This window comes from Pantherophis guttatus, chromosome 2, assembly GCF_059756535.1.
Source record: "Pantherophis guttatus breed Tessera chromosome 2, ASM5975653v1, whole genome shotgun sequence".
Lineage (NCBI taxonomy): Eukaryota > Metazoa > Chordata > Lepidosauria > Squamata > Colubridae > Pantherophis > Pantherophis guttatus.
Genome location: NC_142064.1, coordinates 260,278,105 through 260,297,301, shown reverse-complemented (window position 1 = coordinate 260,297,301; position 19,197 = coordinate 260,278,105). Strand labels below are relative to the sequence as shown.

The following is a 19,197-nucleotide window of genomic DNA, read 5'->3' as shown; positions in this document are numbered from 1 at the left end:
TCACTTAATAGCTGTCACATTTGGCAGCAGAACTTTGGGGCTCAATTGTAAATCGAGGACTACCTGTATTAGATATATTTGGATTCCTCATTTGCTCCTTTGCCAAGAGCAGCTTGTCAATCTTCAGTTCTTTAGATGCTTTGAGGGGTTCCAGAGATCTGCTGTCAGCATTCAAAGTCACCATATCAGTTAAGTTTCACTCCCCTTATTTATTTTTATCTTGCCTTTATTATTTTTACAAATAACTCAAGGTGGCAAACATATCCAAGGCATCTTCCTCCTCCTATACCTGTGAGGCTATAAAGCTTATATCGAGTGTAATACTTGCTGAAGCCCTGCTAGGGTTCCTTGGATTATGACAATTATGTCTTAAAAGGAAACGGGAGGAAAAAAGGGGGAAGGAAAGAAAAAAAGAAGGGGATGATTATAGAATATACAGAGTTATGGACACCTACACAATCATTGATTGCAACTAACATGAAACAAACAAGCATGATCCATAAATGGGATGAAGAGCTGTGACAGACATATTAAATCATGATTGACAGGCTTAGCTGTAAGGTATCTTTAATACTGATACACCTGAACACATGATGCTAAAGCCGATAAAGATCCTAGGACACTTCATTTTTTTTTATCCAGACAAATAGAAATGCTGATCAGGTTATTCCTTTATAAAGACTGATTGACTGACCAGGGTGGCATAGAACAATAAAGGAAGCTGAAGTAGCAAAAAGCTAAGGAATCTCTGCTTTAAAGGCTTTCGGAGATCCCTGCTTGGCAAATAGGGACTTTTCCAAATTTTTGTTTATGGTTATCTCTTCTTTTAGGGGAGTGTCAGGCAGGTGCTCTCCCACAAATAGAAAGAGGGCAGAAGGGTCTCTCCAACCAAGGAAGCGTCTGAGAATGTATGGAGCAGAGTTGCTGTGCTGGCATTAAAAAACCTCACTTGTCCCCCTTCGCAGTTGAGAGAGATGCGGATCCTCGTGGGCTCCTCAGTCAGGACCAGGCCACAGCATTTTGATGGAGATATGGCCTTGCATATCCCTGCCCATTTCCGAAACGCCCAGCTCCTGGCCTCCTCATCAAAATTTGTTAAGTTCACTGGCTTTTTGGCAACCCCAACACCCCATTCTCCTTTACCTCCTACAATAACTTCCCAGAAATGTCTCCCTGTTGAGAACTTCTGACAGCCAAAGACAGAAGGATAACGTATCAATCTCCTGGGGTCTGAGACAATATATTTTCCTTTAACGGGCTTAGCCATTTTGACGCTTTTTCGATCTTGGGAGACTTCAAAGAGTTCAGGAAGGGCTGTGTCTGGATCCAGAGTTACATTCTCTGTAAGGGGGAAGAGAAGAAGGAAGGAAAAAAAGAAGAATTTCAGCTGCAGGCCTGCTTTGTGTCTTCACCCCCAAGAGTTTAACCCTCTTCTGTGAATGGAGTTCAGCTTCCAAACACCGCCCCCCGGACTGGAAGACTCATTGTTTTTTTAAACAACACCTAAGCATTGCCTGGTCAAGAGTCCTCCAACTTTGGCAACTGTAAGACTTGTAGACTTCAACTAACAGAATTCCAATGGCTGATGGGGCTGCTATTGTCCACGTCCCCTCTGCTCCCTTTTCTCCAAGCACTGGGGCTCTCCCACACTCTTAGTCCCATCCTCTGTTAACTGCCGGCCTCTTCAGCGCTCCTCTGGCCTTCTCCTTCCATTCACTTAGGTTGCCTTCGCCATCTTCCAGTCCATCTGCCTCCCCTCCAGCTGCTACTAAGCTGCACACCTTCAGGATACCTTGACTACCTGTACAGCTTTTGGCTCCTCCCCTCAGCTCTTCGTCTCTTGGCTCCACTGGTCAATTCCTCTAGTCTCTAGTCTCCCATGTGGCCGCCACTCTGCTGATTACCATCCAGCTTCGCCATCCTGGATGGGGAATTCTGGGAACTGAAGTCCACAAGTCTCACAATGGCCAAGTCCTTCAAACACTTCATAGTGCTCCACCTCTTCCAGAAGATCAGGCAGAGCAAGAGGCTGCCATGTTTCAATTCTGAACTGGTAAAAGTCGGAAGGATCCCCCAGAGGTAACTTAGGACACATGATGGGATGGGAGGAAGCTCCATCTTTTTCTCTACGAGCATCAGGGTATCACAGGGATGTACAAAAGGGGAGGATCTTATACAGGAAACCTCTGCTTTCATCAGTCTGATGGCCCACAGAGTGGAGGCAACCCTGATGCTCCAACTTTGCTATTTGCTTTGACCCAAAGGACCTAATTTCTGCTCCCAAAGACCTGGTCTCTCACCAATTTATAGTCAGGCAGTGAAATCAAAAGGATGTTATTAGCTTGGTAGGAATTCAAGATTCCTTTCACTCCCAGGTCATATTTTCCCATTTGTCCAGGTATTTCATTCTACACCAAGATTGGCTTCAGTTTTTTAGATTACCGTATTTTTCAGAGTATAAGACGCACTGGAGTATAAGACACAGCTTAGTTTTTGGGGAATAAAATAGGAAAAAAAATTCTGCCTACCAGGTATTCATCTGGCTATCGTCCTTAGTCTGGTCAGCTTCAGCACATTAGTTTGCTGGTTTTTTATCCCCTGCTTGGGGATAAAAAACAGCTTCTAAGGCACAGCTGAGAGGAAGCAGCAATGAGAAAAGCAGGCAAAGCTTCACTCGGCTGGTACCTGGTTAGGGCAGAAAAAAGCTTCTAAAGAACAGCTGAGAGTCGGAGCAAAGCAGGGAGACCGCTTCACTCAGGGAGTTGAGGGAGCAGGCAAAGCTGGGAAGATTGCTTGCTAGTGCTTCATTGGTGCTTCGGTGGGGCTGAAAAAAGCTTCCAAAAAGCTACATACAGAGTATAATTTCACCCAAATTTTCAGCCTTTTTTAGGGGGGGGAAAGGTTCGTCTTACATTCCAAAAAATATGGTATGTATAGAATGGAACAGAGCGGAGTAGGAGTATAGGACTAGAACAGAACAGAACAGAGCAGAGCAGAACAGAACAGAACAGAACGGAACGGAACAGAACAGCTTTATTTGGCCAAATGTGATCAGACACACAAGGAATTTTTCTCCACTGCATTAGCTAATATTGTACATATAAATGGCAAGTAATAGTTCATAAATCATATAATCATTAAAGTTTACTGGATCATCATAGTCTTATATAGTAATTAATCCTATATTTTTCTTTTTGATCTATTATGTTTCTCTTCACATTACTGGCATCAGAGCTTAAAATAGCAAGGAAATCCAATTCCTGTAACTCATATTTACCTTCCTGTAGTTGAAGTCCACTTTCCAGAGTATCTGGGGAAGAAAAGGGAGGAATTCAGCATCTCATCCCTGGAATTGGAGCAACAGAAGGGCCTCCCTCAGATTCCCTGGTTTGCTTTCCTTGGCCTCAGATCAGGAAATAAGGAATAGGGAAAGCTACAAGCCAGAATGTCATTGGTGGCTATATATATTCCATCAGGTATAAATATATTCTACTATATATGCACCTCAGTGGTGAAGCGGACTAAAGTGCTATTAAGTGTTAGCACTTAGCTGCCAGTTGCCTACAATTACCAAGAGCCTTGGTACTACAGTGGTTTAAAGCACCCTGTTATTAACACAGCTGCCTGCAATTTACTGCTGGTTCGAATCTCTCCAAGGCTCAAGGTTGACTCAGCCTTCCATCCTTTCTAAGGTAGGTTAAATGAGGACCCAGTTTGTGGGGGCAATAAGCTGACTTTGTATAAATATACAAAAGGATGAAGGCTATTGCTTAACGCACTGTAAGCCGCCCTGAGTCTCCGGAGAAGGGCGGCATATAAATCAAATTTAAAAAAAAAAAAAAAAAAATTAGTGCAAGTTCAAATCTCAGCAGGCTCAAGGTTGACTCAGCCTTCCATTCTTTCCAGGTAGGTAAAGGACCCAGATTGTGGGGCCAATAAGCCAACTTTGTATAGAACAACACCGCTGGGGGGGGGAGCCCTAATAAGCAGGTATAGACAAAAAAGTATGCAGGCTGTTGCTATAATGCATTGTAAGCCGCCCTGAGTCTACGGAGAAGGGCAGCATATAAATTGGACTAATAAATAATAAAAATAAATGAATAAATTCCATATACAGGTAGTCCTCAATTTACAACTATTTTTTTAGTGACGTTATAGCAGCACTGACAAAGGAGCTTTATAATCGGTTCTCACACTTATGACGGTTGCAGCCTCCCCAGTCCCATGATCAAAATTTGGGCACTTGGGAACCAGCTTGTATTTACGATGGTTGCAGCATCCCATGATTCTGGGATTGTCCTCTTCAACCTTCCTGGGGAGCTTCTGACATGCAAAATCAATGCATGAATCCAGATTCATTTATCAACCACGATTCACTTAACTGCCGTGATTTTCTGAATAACTGTGGCAAAAAAGTTCGTAAAATGGGGCACTTCTCACTTAACAACTGCCTTGCTTAGCCACAGAAATTTTCAACTCAACGTTGTCATAAGTCAAGAACTACCTGTATGTATTCCATTATACTTAGTGGAAACTTATTCTGCTTCCCCAGTGATCAGGGCATATGGATTTGGGCCAGGGGTGGGTTCCACTTACCTTCACTACCGGTTCACAATGTGGGTGCGTGCACAGAGTGTCTGTGATGATGTCCAGGTGGATGGGCGGAGCCTCCCGCCACCGCTACTACCAGTTTGCAAGATCCAGAGCGAACCGGTAGGAACCCACCACTGATTTGGGCTACGAAGACTACAGGTAGTCTCCATTTACAATCCTAACTGAGACACTGATCCTGAAATCGATCCCTTTTTGAGCCATGTGACACTGACCCAGAATCTCTCTTGGATGCTCAAAATGTCATCCAGTGTAAAACCTTGGTGGCTGTTTTTTACCTCTCAATTTTTTCATGGCCCTTTTCAGGTGCTCAGTCATATCACTGTAATCCCAGATTGTCCACTTTGGCTCTAGAAGTAAATCCACCGGATTTTCATATGTTTCCTTAGCCTGGTACCTGGAAGGACAAAATAACAGAATAACAGAGTTGGAAGGAACCTTGTAAGTGATCTAGTCCAGCATCCCCACCAACCCCCAAGCAGGAGACCCCCCTTTGTTTCTGACAGGTGGCAGTCCGGCCTCTTCTTGAAAACTTCCAGTGATGAAGCTCCCACTACTTCTGGAGGGAAGCTGTTTCATTGGTTGATTGTCCTCAGTCAGAAAATTTCTCCTTATTTCTAATTTGAATCTCTCCTTGATCAGTTTCCATCCATTATTCCTTGCCTGGCCTTCAGGTGCTTTGGAAAACAGATTGACCCCCTTCTCTCTGTGACAGACCCTCAAATATTGGAACACTCTCTCCAGAATGTGTGCATTGGGCTGTTCCATGCCTTGTATTTATGTGGTGCCTGGTTGTGTATGGCCTTTAGTTGTTAAGTGGGGTGTTGATGGACAGCTATGAAGTCATTGATTGTTGTTTTCTTGTGTTGCCCTGTCCTCAGATCCTAAGTACCTGGTAAGATGGTGGGAAATCAGCACTCCTGTTGACTGACAAGGTCCCTGTTTCCCAGGCTTCAGTCAATTCTCTGGCTAGCTATTCAAATATAGGCACCATGTGCGACTCAGTGGATCCTGACCCAGAACTGCACTCATCCACCTTCATCAATTTAAACAAGAGATCTAGTAGAGGCAACTGAGTTCCAGTTTTGGGCTCCCTACTCTTCAAAATTCTTGTGAATCTCTTGGCCAAAACAATGGATTTGTCAGAATTTGCAGCAATCCAACCAGCACACAAGTAAATAATTCAGCAGGATTCATTTATAGAAGAAACTTCTTTATATACAATAATATAGAGCATGATGCATGTATACAATACCCATGCAGTAGAAGCCAGGACCAGAATAACCAGAACTCAGAAACACAGAAGCTATATTGCAAGGACAAAGTAACTCTTATATATATACAGATCAGTCAAGCTAAGCCCCGCCCAGGCTCCGAGCCATCTCCCATGGCTCACAATAGATCCTGTTTGTTAGTCACCAAACAGTTCCCATTGGTTGTCTTGTTGTTATGGCTATTCCAGATCATAATTTCTTATACACTGACAGGATTGTATCTGACCAAATGACTGATGACTAATATGGGTGAGGTAGGTAAACAATTAGAAGATGGATATAACATTCAAACTGATCTTGATGGATTAAACCAGTGGTTCCCAAAGTGGGTGGGATGAATTAGGGGGCGCTAAGAGGCAAGGGGGCCATCGGGGGGGGCTAAGAGGCAAAGGGGGTGGCAGAGAAGTGCTGGAGTTGGGCTCCCCCCTGCAACTGTAACTCTTTTTAAATCAGAAGTGATATGTAAGTCTAAGGTGACCAGACGTCCCGCTTTTGGCGAGACAGTCCCGATTTTTAGCAATTTGTCCCGAGTCCCGCGGCGTTTTAAAAAAGTCCCGATTTTTCATTCTGCCTCCTGAGTCCCCGCTGCCTCCTGAGTCCCAGCTGATGGCTAGAGGAAAAAAAAATGTTTAAACTCTTGCCGGGGCTTCAAAGGGCTGCCCTACAGCTGTTCTGTGTTAAAAGAAAACAAATGAGTAGACCCATGCCTGCAAAAATAGAAAAAACAGCCCCTTACAGCTTCCGTGTAGGTTAATTAGCAGGTTGATTAGCTGGACTTCCCCACTCTCAGCTGATTTGCTCTCAGCTGTTTTGCGCAGGGCTCTTGCTGCTTGCTAAATTGCTGGAGCAGATTTTTTTTTCTCCTTGTGCAAACCAAGCTCAAAACGAAACTAAAAGTGAAACAGGCTGTTGGCTTGTTTGGTGCAACGTTGGAAAATTAGGCAGCAGATTTCTCTTCTTTTTCCTCATCAAAAAAGGTAGGTACAAACAATGGGAAATTTAGGGCAAAAGAGGAGAGTTCAAGATTTTAAAACACAAAAGAAAAAAAGCTCTATTTAACTAGGGAATTGTAATAATTGAGATACTATTAATTGTATATTGTGTTAAAAGCAGAAATGGTTAAGTTGTGGTTTGGAGGAATATATGGGGGAAATTATTTGGTTTATTATTATTGGTAAATATAATTAATTGATTTGTAAGAAATTGGATTGCATGGAAATAATTGGAATATTCATGTTCATATTGATTAATATACAAAAAAGATAGTTTTATAACTAATTGATTTATATTAAAATGTTGAATTTGTATTAAACAACTGTATTACATAGTTACATAATTAACCAATGTGAGGATGATAAAAATAGATGACAATGGGAAGGGGTATAATATAGAATAGAAGGGAAAAACTGAATTTGATTAAGATTAGAGATGAGGATGAAGGCTAATATTGTTTTTTTAAAAAAATAGATGAGGAATAAATATGGCAAAAAGGAAATATAGAAATTGTAAATTTAATTGAAATGACTAAACACTGTTTAAGTTTGTGAACCAGCCAAATATTCTGTTCAAAGAAAATACATTGTATGTTTGTATGTGTGTTTCTAATTATTGCTATTTATTCATATTTGTTCTCTTTTATTCTTTAAAGTTTAACAATTCATTCTTTATCTTAATATTTTTATATTTGTTTGGGGTTGGCTTTCTTCCCTTTCATCTTTTTTATTGTACAGCAATCTTTCTCCTCAAACCTACCACCGCTCTCTTTTCTTTCCTTCTTACTTTCTCTTCCCCCCTTCTTCTCCTCCCTACTTCCTCTTCCTTTCTCCTTCTCCTCCTCTCTTCCTCCCTCTCCTACCCTCACTCCTACTCTAATTTCCATTCCCTTCCTTCATCCCTCTCTATTGCTGTATCCTTTTATGCATATGGATTACTTAGAGGGCTGAAAAAGTTATTTTTGACTGGTCCTTGCACTTTTGACCAGTCCTCGAACTTACAACTGTCCTCACATTTTACATTTTTTGCCCTATCTTATCACCATGGTGAAGAGAAGCAGTTGTGAAATGAGTGACATGGTTGTTAAGAATGCTGCACAGGCATAAATGTGAGGGTGGTCATAGGTGTGAGGACCAGTCAAAAGTGCGAGGACCTGTCAGAAATGACTTTTTTCAGCCCTCTGGTTAGTCCTTTTGTGCATATGGATTACTCTGAGGGCTGAAAAAGTTATTTTTGACTGGTCCTCGCACTTTTGACCAGTCCTCAAACTTACGACTGTCCTCACATTTTACATTTTTGCCCTATCTTGTCACCATGGTGAAGAGAAGCAGTTGTGAAATGAGTGACATGGTTGTTAAGAATGCTGCATGGGCATAAATGTGAGGATGGTCATAAGTGTGAAGACCAGTCAAAAGTGCGAGGACCTGTCAGAAATGACTTTTTTCAGCCCTCTGAGTAGTCCCTATACACATAGCCATCGCCACCCGGTCACATGACCAGCTAGCCACGCCCACCCAGTCACATGACCTCCAAGCCACACCCACAAAATAAGCCACACCCACAATTGTGTCCCTCTTTACCAATGTTAAAATCTGGTCACCTTATGTAAGTCCGTGATGGCAAACCTATGGCACGGGTGCCACAGGTGGCATGTGAAGCCATGTCGCCTGGCATGTGCGACATCGGCTATTCCTCTTCCGGGTTCATAACCCAAAGCTCAGATCATCAGACTAGCTGGCCAGTGCACATGTGTGCATCAGAAACTGAAAGTTTGTTTCCCGGGGCGCGCATGCCACTGGGCAGCTCCTCTTACCACGTGTGTGAGGCTGAACTCTTGGATGCTCTCTTATTGCTCTCTTTGATTGCTATCGGTCGCTGCTTGCCCGAACCACTCGGCCCAGGCCCAGCTGCTCTGCTCCTCGCCCGCTTGACTGCCGTTGCCTTCCTAGCTTTTGGTAAGTTGCAGGTGGGCTGCCGCGGATGGGGGGGAGGGGCTGGGGGGGCGGCATGCCTGGCTGGCTGCTGCCACCAGTGACGTGCTGCCCAGGAAGGAGGAGGGCTGTGGGGGAGGGGGGAGGCCTGGGGAGGACAGCAGGCCTGGTTGGCCGCCGCCAGTGACATGCTGCCCAGGTCAAGGTAAGCTGCTGCGCCGGGTGGGGGGGGGGCAGGCCTGGCTGGCTGGCTGGCTGCATACTAGCCATTCTGGGAAGGCCTCTGGTGACAGCAAAGGGTTGGCAGCAAAGCTCCCGATTTCACCGAATGCCTCTTTCTTACCGTGGTAAAGGAATGGGCTGCGGTGCAAAACGTCAGCAACTTTGGCACTGCCACCTGCAGAACTTGCTTGGAGCTGGTTTGGAAAGAGATAAAACGCAGCTGAATTAGGTGGGACACCCCCCCACCCAGATCCCTCCAAACTGGTCACCCTTCGGTAGCCTCCCCACTGAACTACGTGACCCAACAGTGATCACCCACCCAAATGGAGCCCGCTCTTCCGAGCGCCCGCTCTTTCTTGCAGCGAATGAGCTGGGGGCGAGAAAAGCATTTCCCGCTTCTCTACCTGCATACTGTTACTGGCTCTCCCCCCCTCCCCCCCCAAGACCAACAAGACGCTGCTACCCAGGGCCACCGGCCGCTACCTGGATGCAGAGCCGGTAACAGAATGCAGGTAGAAGAGAAGCAGGAAAGCTTTTCAGCAGGGAGGCTACCGAAGGGAGACTCGTTTGGAGGGATCTTGGGGGGGGTGTCTTGCCTAATTCGGCTGCGTTTTTCCTCTTTCCAAACCAGCTCCAAGCAAGCGCTGCAGGTGGCGGCGCAAGAACTTTTGAAGTTTGCCCACCGCAGCCTGTCCCTGTAGAACGGTAAGAAAGAGGCATTTGGAGAAATCGGGAGCTTTGCTGCAGACCCCGATATCACCAGAGGCCTTCCCGGGGTGGCTAGTAAGCGGCCAGCCAGGCCTGCCACCCCCCTGCCGAGGATCCAGGTGGGCTGCTGTGGGGGGGGGGTTGTTGCTGCTGTCATTGCCACTGCCGCTGTTCCTCCGGGAAAGCCAGGGCCAGTATCAGTTAAGAGTTGGAAGGGACCTTGGAGGTCATCTAGCAACCCACTTCTCACGCAGAAGGACTATACTAGGGATTTGAACCACGTTTTAATTCTAGACACCCCTGTCTCCTCAGGTGTTGGAGCGTGGGGGGGAGGTGCTTTTCAAGGAGCCACAAGTGGGGCTGAGAGCAGAGTCATTCTGACAGTGTCTTTTAAAATAGCTTGGAAGAGCAATTTTTTCCCTAACAATAATGGTTTGTATCCGGTAGAATAAAACATATGCCTGGAAAAAGTACTTGCAAAACGTGGACAGAAGGAAAAGAAAGGCAGGACTGGACTCATTATCAGTAGCTAGGAGTTCATCGTTAGCAGTGACTCCCACTGATTTTAAACTCATTTTAAGACTGGGATTGGTGACTACTGAAATTAAGTATTCAACACGGGTCTCAGAAATCTTTGAGAATCTGCAGAGGTGAAGACATTAGGTGGCCATCAGTCATTACTTTAGTGATGAACTCAAAGAGATCAAGCATGACATTGCCTATTTATCAGAACTGTTTGCAAAGTTCAATGAAGGGAATTTGCAGTTGCAAGGATATGAGGTCAATCTTATTAAGGCCAAATCTGATCTCATCTCTACGTTTATTTCAAAGTTAACTCTATTCAAGCGCAATATAGGCCATCGCGAGCTATACCAATTTCCGAGCTTCTCCGAGCTAGAAGAGAAAGGTGGGATACAAGATGATGATCTGCAAGTTTTTTGTGACCATTTGGACATGCTGCATAAAGATACGTCTGAGCAATATCAGGATCTTCTTTTGATGGAAATTCCAGATTGGGTGATAAATCCATTTTCAGATACTGAGGAAGATGGGGTAGTGGAGGATCAACTAATAGAGTTGCAAAATGACATTGAGCTGAAGCCAAAGTTTAAGAAATCGTACCAAGAGTTTTGATTACAGAAGGAAATTTCTGATCGCTATCCTGCACTATGGACAGTGGTTAAGAAGCTCCTTGTTTCATTTCCAACATCATATTTGGTGGAACGTGGTTTCAGTGTGGTCATCCAACTTCTCTCCAAGCAGAGAAATCGAGTCCAGATTACTGAACGTCGTGATTTAAGACTCCTGCTAAATGGCTTAAAACCAGACATTGGGAAACTGGTATCACTTCATCAAGCCCATCCATCACATTAAGAATTTACTGAACAGTGAAGTAATTACTAAATTTTACTGAGTTTACTAAGTTAGTAGTTGCTGAGGTTCTTGATAAATGATTATCAGACTACCAGATACCAGATACCAAACCTGGTATCACTGGATCATGTTCAACAATTTTGTTGAATTAACAAAAGATTTTTAAATTGGGTTTTGAATAAACGTGCAATTAATTGTTACAGTTTTGTATTTTACTGTTACTATCTTCCTTAGTGGGTCATGCAAACCGCTATTCCAAACAATGCTATTTATACAGGGTGGGGGTGGGGGGCACTAAGGATGAGTTTATAGCACCAAGGGGGCGGTGGACTCAAAAAGTTTGGTAACCACTGGATTAAACTAATGCAATGTAATTTGATAGAGACAAATTCAGTTACAAGTAACCTTCAGTTTATGACTATTTGTTAGCAACCAGTTACAACAGCTCTCAAAAAACTGACTTACAACCATTTTCACACTTAACATCTGTCACAGTGTCCCTGTAATCACAATTCGGTGAATTGGCAAACCAGCATGTATTTATGATAGTTGCATTACTTGGAAGAGCTTACATCCTACAATGATACTTTTAAAACCATCAAACATCTGTCTCTTCTTGGGAAGGACTCAATAAATGGATAAAAAGGCAAATTCAGTCTAAACCTCTTGCTGAGTGTGCAACCAACATAATAATTGATCATAACAAACATTGCTAATTATATTGTGTTGAGGTTGTCTGAGGAAATGTCTAAAAAGCCCTAAAATACAGTATGAAATACTGCTAAATACAAACAGAACTTTCCAAAATAGGAAAACTGCTGTCGGAGCTGCTGATCTCTGAGACTGTAAAGAAAAGGGTGGATTTACTTACTTCTTCAAGATGCTTCCAATGTCCTAAAAAATAAAGAGAGGAAGCACTGAAAGGAGCCATTTCCTAGGCAGAAAATTAAATTCTTAGTCACAAAATACATAAGTGAAATGTCTGTACAACCAGACACTAACAGACATACAAAATACTTCCATTTTTTTAAAAAATCCATTGCTCTTTCCCCCCCTCTTTTAGAGTGGTATTGTTTTTACTTTCTTGTCTAAGAAAAATTAGACCCAGATTGAATCCAACACAATTACAGAAGATATATATTTATATATAAAACATGATAGCAAAAAGAAAAGACTATTTGAAAAACAAAATAGTGCATCAATAGGATTAAAAAAATCCCCTGCAATTATGCTTCCAGAATGAAGGCACTTTGGAAAATCCAGGTGGTTATAATACTTTGGAGAAGGTGATCAGTGTTGAGTTTCTCCTTGGCCTGGAGATTTAAGGGGAGGGGGAGACCCTACAAAGAACACCCACCACCACATCCCCCAATATGGGATAGGAACCCTAAGCAGGCATTCCTAAAATTGTGAAGAATATATAGACAATTGACTAGAACTTTGAATTCCTGCTTTTTCTGAATTACATTATGGATCTGTAATATTAGCCATTACAGCCATTACATACTATAAAATTTGGTATAGATGGTATGAGTGGTTGGAGGAAAAGAAAAATGAAGAAGAAAAATAAGGGGGAGATAAAGAAATGTCCAAAAATAATGGGAAAAAATTGGTAAAATACAATTTAGGGATTGAAATGAAAAAGAGAAATATATTGTAAATGAAATGATGGGGACAGATAGTAATTTGGAATGAGATGAAGTAAAATTTGTGGAAATAGTAAATAATAAGGAAGGACCACTATGAAAAAGCTGTAAAAAGAGTCTTGTATATAAGTGTTGTATGTCTTGTATTGTTTTACTGTGTTATAAATAAACTTTTTTTTTAAAAAAAAGACTCTTGCAGCATCCCCATGGTCACATGATCAAAATTCAGCCACTGGGCAACCGATTCATATTTATGACGGTTGCAGCTTCCTGGGGTCATGTGATCACCATTAGTGTCCTTCTGACAAGCAAAGTCAATGCGGAAGCCGGATTCATTTAACAAACGTGTTATTAACTTAACCACTGGAGAGATTCACTTAACAACAGCGGCAAGAAAGGTCGTAAAATGGGGCAAAATTCACTTAACAATTGTTTCCCTCAGCAACAGAAATTTCGAGCCCAAGTGTGCTCATATGTCAAGGACTACCTGTAGTCTTCATACCTTCCAGTTTCCTTTCAATAGAAAGAGTCAAAAAGTTTACTAAATGAGGAGTTGAAAAAAAGATTTTGAACTTGACCAAATGCAGCCAGAATCCTACATGCAGACATGGAAAAATATATCAATCCCCACAAGAGAAAAATGGATGGAAAAAGTGAAAAAAATTGACTGATTTATTTAGACATGACCCCTTGTTTCTACTTGGAAGCTGCTTCTAAACTTTGTGTTCGAGATAGAAAAAAATGAATTCTTGATGCTTGGTTTTGCTTATTAGACTAATCTGTTTTTATAGACATGGCTAATAATTACTAAATATGCAAAATTAAAACGTTGAGGCTGTAATTTTATTTTGTATTTTACTGTGCAGAAAAAAAGTTGAGAGACATTTTTTTTCTTTTTACTTTATTCTACACATCTTTCCCTCTCTTTTCCTTCTCCACTTCCCTATTTTCTTTATTTCCATTGGTACTTTTCACTATTATAATTTTGATTAAATTTATGAAAGAAAAAAAAAGGAAAAAGAGTATTTTGTGGAGAGGCTAAAGAATGCAATGAAGATGGTAAGAGGCCAGGAAGTCAAACCATATAATGAATGGCTAAGGGAACTCGGTAAGCTTAGCCTAAGGAAGAAAAAGCTTAGGGGAGACACAACAGCCATCTTCCAACACTTGAAGGGCTCTCATAGGGAAATGGGGTGGAAGCTCATCTGGAGATGCAAGCTAAAATAAGGAAGAATTTTCTGACAGTGAGGAGTATTTATCAGTGGAACAGCCTGCCTCCCTGAGTTTTGGGTGCTCCATCACTGAAGGATTCCAATAATAGTTTGGAAAACCATTTTTGAGGGGATGGTTATAAGGTCTCCTGCCTTGGGTAGAAGATTGGACTAGAAGACCTCCAAGGTCCCTTCCAGCCCTAGGATTCTATGATCTCAACTTCCTGACTGACCTGTAAGAGTTTGCTGGCTGGCTGCTGAAGCTTCTCTTCTATCTCCTGGATGAGATGGTCAAGAGAGCCCAGTTCCTCCATGTGCTTGGCCAAACCCTTCTCCTTTCTTGCCATAATATCCTTCTCCGTTTCTTCCATTTGAGTCAATAGAAGCTTCTCCTGTCCTTCTAACCAGAGATGTAGCTCTCTGAATTCAGCCACTACATTTTTTTTCACCTTTTTGATGAGGTCCTAGAAGAAGAAAGAGAAAAAACAAAAGGCATAATTTTATTTTAATTTTAATTCTTTTAATTATTTTTACTTTTATTTTAATTGTTATAATAATTAAACAGATTCCTTGAAGAATCCAGAAGTGAGGTGGGAGAATATCCGAAGGAGACAAAAAACCCATTTGATATTAAAAAGCGTAGGGGGAAAAGTTTTTTTTTTTTAAAGGCTCTAGTTTAATGACCTCTCATGAAAATTTTCTTGGCAATCAGGGATTCCAAAAAAAGAGATGAGTTTGAGTTCACAATTTTTTCAATAGGATGAAATACGGTTTGCATTTATTTATTAAACAAAACAAACCCATTGCATAAAACACCGCTCATAGGATAGGGGCACTTAATCCAACTGTGACTCATTCAGCCAATGGTGACATCTTAGTCCCCAGGTTAAGACCAAGTTCTATGCCCTAACACCATCTTTAACTTGAATTTCATTTAAGTCAGAATTTGAACTAAAACACAGGGTGCCTATTATCAAAGATGGCAGACGGTGTTTTCCTTCCTATTAGCTCAGAAGCTCTTCACTGTTGGATCAATACTTACAAGCATCTCCTGCACTGTTTGCTCTGTCTCTCCTTTGTATGTAGCTATTTTTTCTTTCTCCTCCTTCTGAGCCTTCAGGCAATCCTCCACCTTGATCTGAAAAATACAAGTTTTGAGTTTCTTTTCCGTAAAGAATTACATCGGAGGGAAGACCCAGTTAGAAGATATATGCAATCGTCATAAATACATGGCAGTTGGCAAGCGTCCAAATTTTGATCATGTGACCACAGAATGCTGCAATGATCATAAGGGTGAAAAACATTATGTCACTTTTTTCATTGTCGTCATAACTTTGAACAGTCACTAAACGAATGGTTTTAAGTCAAGGACTACATGTAATGGCATTAAAGTGAGCTGCCTGAGTCTCCTGGTTGCAGTCATCCAGAAGCATCACTGAGAAATGAACGTTTGGCCTGATCCAGCAGGAGTGTTTTTCGGGGTCTGCACTCAAGACTTTGGAGGAATGACAATTTCATTCTAGAGCAAATGTGGAAAGGGAGCTGGCAAAGGGAGCCTATTTCGCCCTACAGGCAATTTCCCTTGCTAAGCAAGACAGTTAAGTGATGTTCTTGCTGCAGTTGTTTTTTTTTTAAAAAATAATATTTATTAAATTTTCAAACATTAAAATATACAGTATAAAAAATAGAAAAGAACAAAAAATAAAAAACTATAACAAACAACAAAAACAAGATTCAAAAACAAACACATCAAAACCTAAGCACTAGTAACAGCTTTTCTATATCGGCATCTCTATCCTAATTAACTTCCATATACAAATTCTACTTCTATCTGTCTTAACTTACATCCTTATCTAAGTTACAGTATCTTCTATTCACAATTCGGTTTCGTAACAAAATATCACTTACATTTTAGATTTACTCTCCAGCCAGGAATACCATCTATTCCAAATTAAATAGTATTTGGTGTCTTCCCTTTTCTTAATTTCCATAGATAATCTGTCCATTTCTGCGCAGTCATTTTTTAAAATTATAAATTGGTCTGGAGGGGATATCCGGTTGTTTCCAATTTTGTGCTATGGCAAGTCTACACGCAGTTAGTATGGGTAATGTGCTATATACATGGCTTAGGACCTGGTTATTTATGGGACCGCCTGCTACCACCAATAGCCTCCCACCGACCAGTACGCTCCCATAGAGAGGGGCTCCTCCGGGTGCCGTCGGCCAAACAATGTTGACTGGCGGCCCCCAGGGGGAGAGCCTTCTCTGTGGGGGCACCTACGATCTGGAACGAGCTCCCCCCGGAGATACGGAGGATCCCGGATCTGCGTACCTTCCGTCACGTGCTTAAGACCTTTCTATTTCACCAAGCCGGCCTGACCTAAGTCTTCCCCCTTTTTAAATGGAAATTTTAAATTTGGTTTTAAATTATTGGGGTTTTAAATTTGTTCAGCCAAATTATTTAATTTCGTTTTAATCTATTTTAAATTTTGTATTTATATGTTTTATTCCATGGCTGTTCACCGCCCTGAGTCCTTCGGGAGTAGGGCAGTATACAAATTCAATAAAATAAAAATAAATAAATAAATATTGTAATTTTTTTCCATTTTCCTTTCTTAAATACCGAGGAGGAATAGTTCTGATTTTTTTTCTATCCTCCACCCAGTTATCTCTTCCAGCCATTTTTTTATCTTCCACCAAAATTTCCTAATCTTAGGGCAGGTCCACCACATGTGGTAGAAGGTCCCTTGGCTATGGCCGCACCTCCAACAATCCGGGGACCTGTTTTGAGAACATCCTTGCCAATCTCGCTTGTGGCACGTGCCATCGGTAAAACATCTTATAAAGATTCTCCTTGTAAGCAGCTGACATTGTTAGTTTATAGTTTCTCTCCCATAATTTATCCCATTGAGCCAAATGAATGTTATATCCAAAATTTCTTGCCCAGCTAATCATTGTTTCCTTCACAGTTTCTTCTTCCATTTTAAATTTTAACAGAAAATTATACATTTTTGTGATCATTTTTTCTCCTGGTCCTAATAATATCTTATCCAATTCCAATTGTTTTCTGTGAATACCATATTGTTCCCTGTCTTTTTTATATTTTGTCCTAATTTGCAAATATTAGTCAATTTTTATTCCTTGTTTTTTTAAATCCTGTTCTGTTTTTTAAAAATTTCCAAGGTCTTGCTGCGGTTGTTAAGTGAATCACTGCAGTTGTTCACTTCGTAACACAGTTGTGAAGCGATTCTGGCTTCCCAATTGACTTTGCTTGTAAGAAGGTCACTAAATGAATGGTTGTAATTCAAAGACTATGGTAAATCTGTCTTCAAAAAAATTGCAGGCACAGAGGATAAAGCAGGAGGTGAAGGTCTCAGGTTGGAATTAGGGAAGTTTGTTAAAGGAATGGCCGAGGCAGAAAGTTGCAGAGGAGTGTAATAAGACCAGTAACCAATGGGGGGACACATAGACATCAACTTTGGAAACTTCTTACTATAGTAATAAAACACACAGCTCTTTTGATAAGAAAGCTAATTAGCACAAATATGCAATGTATGAGGAATGTGAATAAAGTAGGCCAGGACAAGAAATCAAGAGAAACTCCTGTCAAGGAACCTTAATCTTAACCCTATATTTTGAATGTTTACATCGTTCAGGGGTCTTGGCTCCTTTAGCTGCTGAGACCCTTTTGCTGAAGTACGTCATTAAAAGTCCCCTGAGCCTCCTCTCCAGTCTGGTTCTAATTCGCATCTGCGCCAGGCTAAACCCAGTTTGTGGACAACAGAAAAAGTAAATTGGTCCAAAGATTGCCAGGAAGACCAAGGATCTGGATGCCCCTCTGCAGCGATTCCTCCTGGCTGATTCCTACCTGGTATTCCAGGAAAGCCTCCTCCGCAGGGATCACAGAGTGGCCCCTGTGCTCTTTGGATCGGTCGCAGACCACGCAGATGAGGGTCTCATGCTCCTTACAGAAGAGCTTGAGGGGCTCCTGGTGCTTCAGGCAGAAGCTCCCTCCTTCCTCGTCCCTAGGACCGCCACATCGCCTGGCCTCTTCCACCAGCCGTGCCAGCTGCCTGATGGGGAGGAGGCTGCGGGGCGCGAAGGTCTGTCTGCATTGGGGACAGGAAGCCTCCGATTCTGACGTCCCCCAACTGCGGGTCAAGCAGCCCCGGCAGAAGTTGTGGCCGCACTTGGGGATGAGCACGGGGTCCTGGAAAAAGTCCAGGCAAATGGAGCAGGTGAGTTCTTCCAGGAAACCGTGCAAGGGCGCTTCAGCCGCCATCGCCACTGCCTCCACCGGGACAAAGAAAGAGAAAGTTAAGTTTCGTTTATTTTCCTCCAAATCAGGTGACCGCCTTTCAGCTCTGCCCAGATGGGAAACCGAAATGAATTGTTGTTATTCTTGCGGTCAGCCTCGCTGGCTTCTTAAAGGGAAAAAAAGTGTTTTATAAACAACAAACTGGAGAGAAGCAAACATTCACAGGATGGACCCCCGATCAATTATTATTGGCCCAATCAGCTCGTCAAAGGGGGGGGGGAGTTTTCAAAATAATCTTCTTCTTCTTCTTCTTCTTCTTCTTCTTCTTCTTCTTCTTCTTCTTCTTCTTCTTCTTCTTCTTCTTCTTCTTCTTCTTCTTCTTCTTCTTCTTCTTCTTCTCCTTCCTTCCTTCCTTCCTTCCTTCCTTCCTTCCTTCCTTCCTTCCTTCCTTCCTTCTCCTTCATATCCCTCGTCGGACATTGGCGATCATGTTGGCGATCCTATTTTTATCAACAGCCGCACGAAAAAGTGCTGCTTTTTAAAATCTGGGGAGAAGCAAATATTTTTGGGACGGACCCCCCAGTCAATTACTGATCCAAGTATCCTGCTAAAGGGAAAGATATTGAAAAATCCTGGGGAGAAAGAAACATCCATGGGGCTGATTCACCATCAATTATTATTCAGCCACCCACTTGTTAAAGGGGAAAACGCTTTTTTAAAAAATGGGAAGAATGAAATATTTATGGGACAGAAACAGAATGGAGTAAAGTTGGCATGGAAGAAACCGGGAGAAACCCTTGATAAAACCCCAAAGCCAATGCTGCAATCGATAGGATGTCTCACAGATAAAGGAGAATGTAGAAATTATAATCTGTTCCCTAACTTCTAATATGAATATCTGGCAAAGGAAGACCTGCCTGGACTGTCCCTTTCCCAGCCAGCCAATCAGGAAATGGATCAGGAGAAGTT

The 19,197-nt window shown here is 42.1% G+C and overlaps 1 protein-coding gene across 1 annotated transcript; it reads right to left on the bottom strand.

Annotated features, from left to right (window-relative positions):
- Positions 1–550: 550 nt before the first annotated feature.
- Positions 551–18,309, bottom strand: LOC148115674 (E3 ubiquitin-protein ligase TRIM39-like). Its single transcript, XM_087888166.1, has 7 exons — positions 17,839–18,309; positions 15,013–15,108; positions 14,204–14,434; positions 11,985–12,007; positions 4,890–5,008; positions 3,278–3,310; positions 551–1,341 (listed from the first exon to the last, which is right to left on the bottom strand). Exons 1-7 carry the CDS (start codon positions 18,250–18,252, stop codon positions 827–829), a joined length of 1,431 nt encoding a protein of 476 aa, XP_087744292.1. The 5' UTR covers positions 18,253–18,309; the 3' UTR covers positions 551–826.
- Positions 18,310–19,197: the final 888 nt, after the last annotated feature.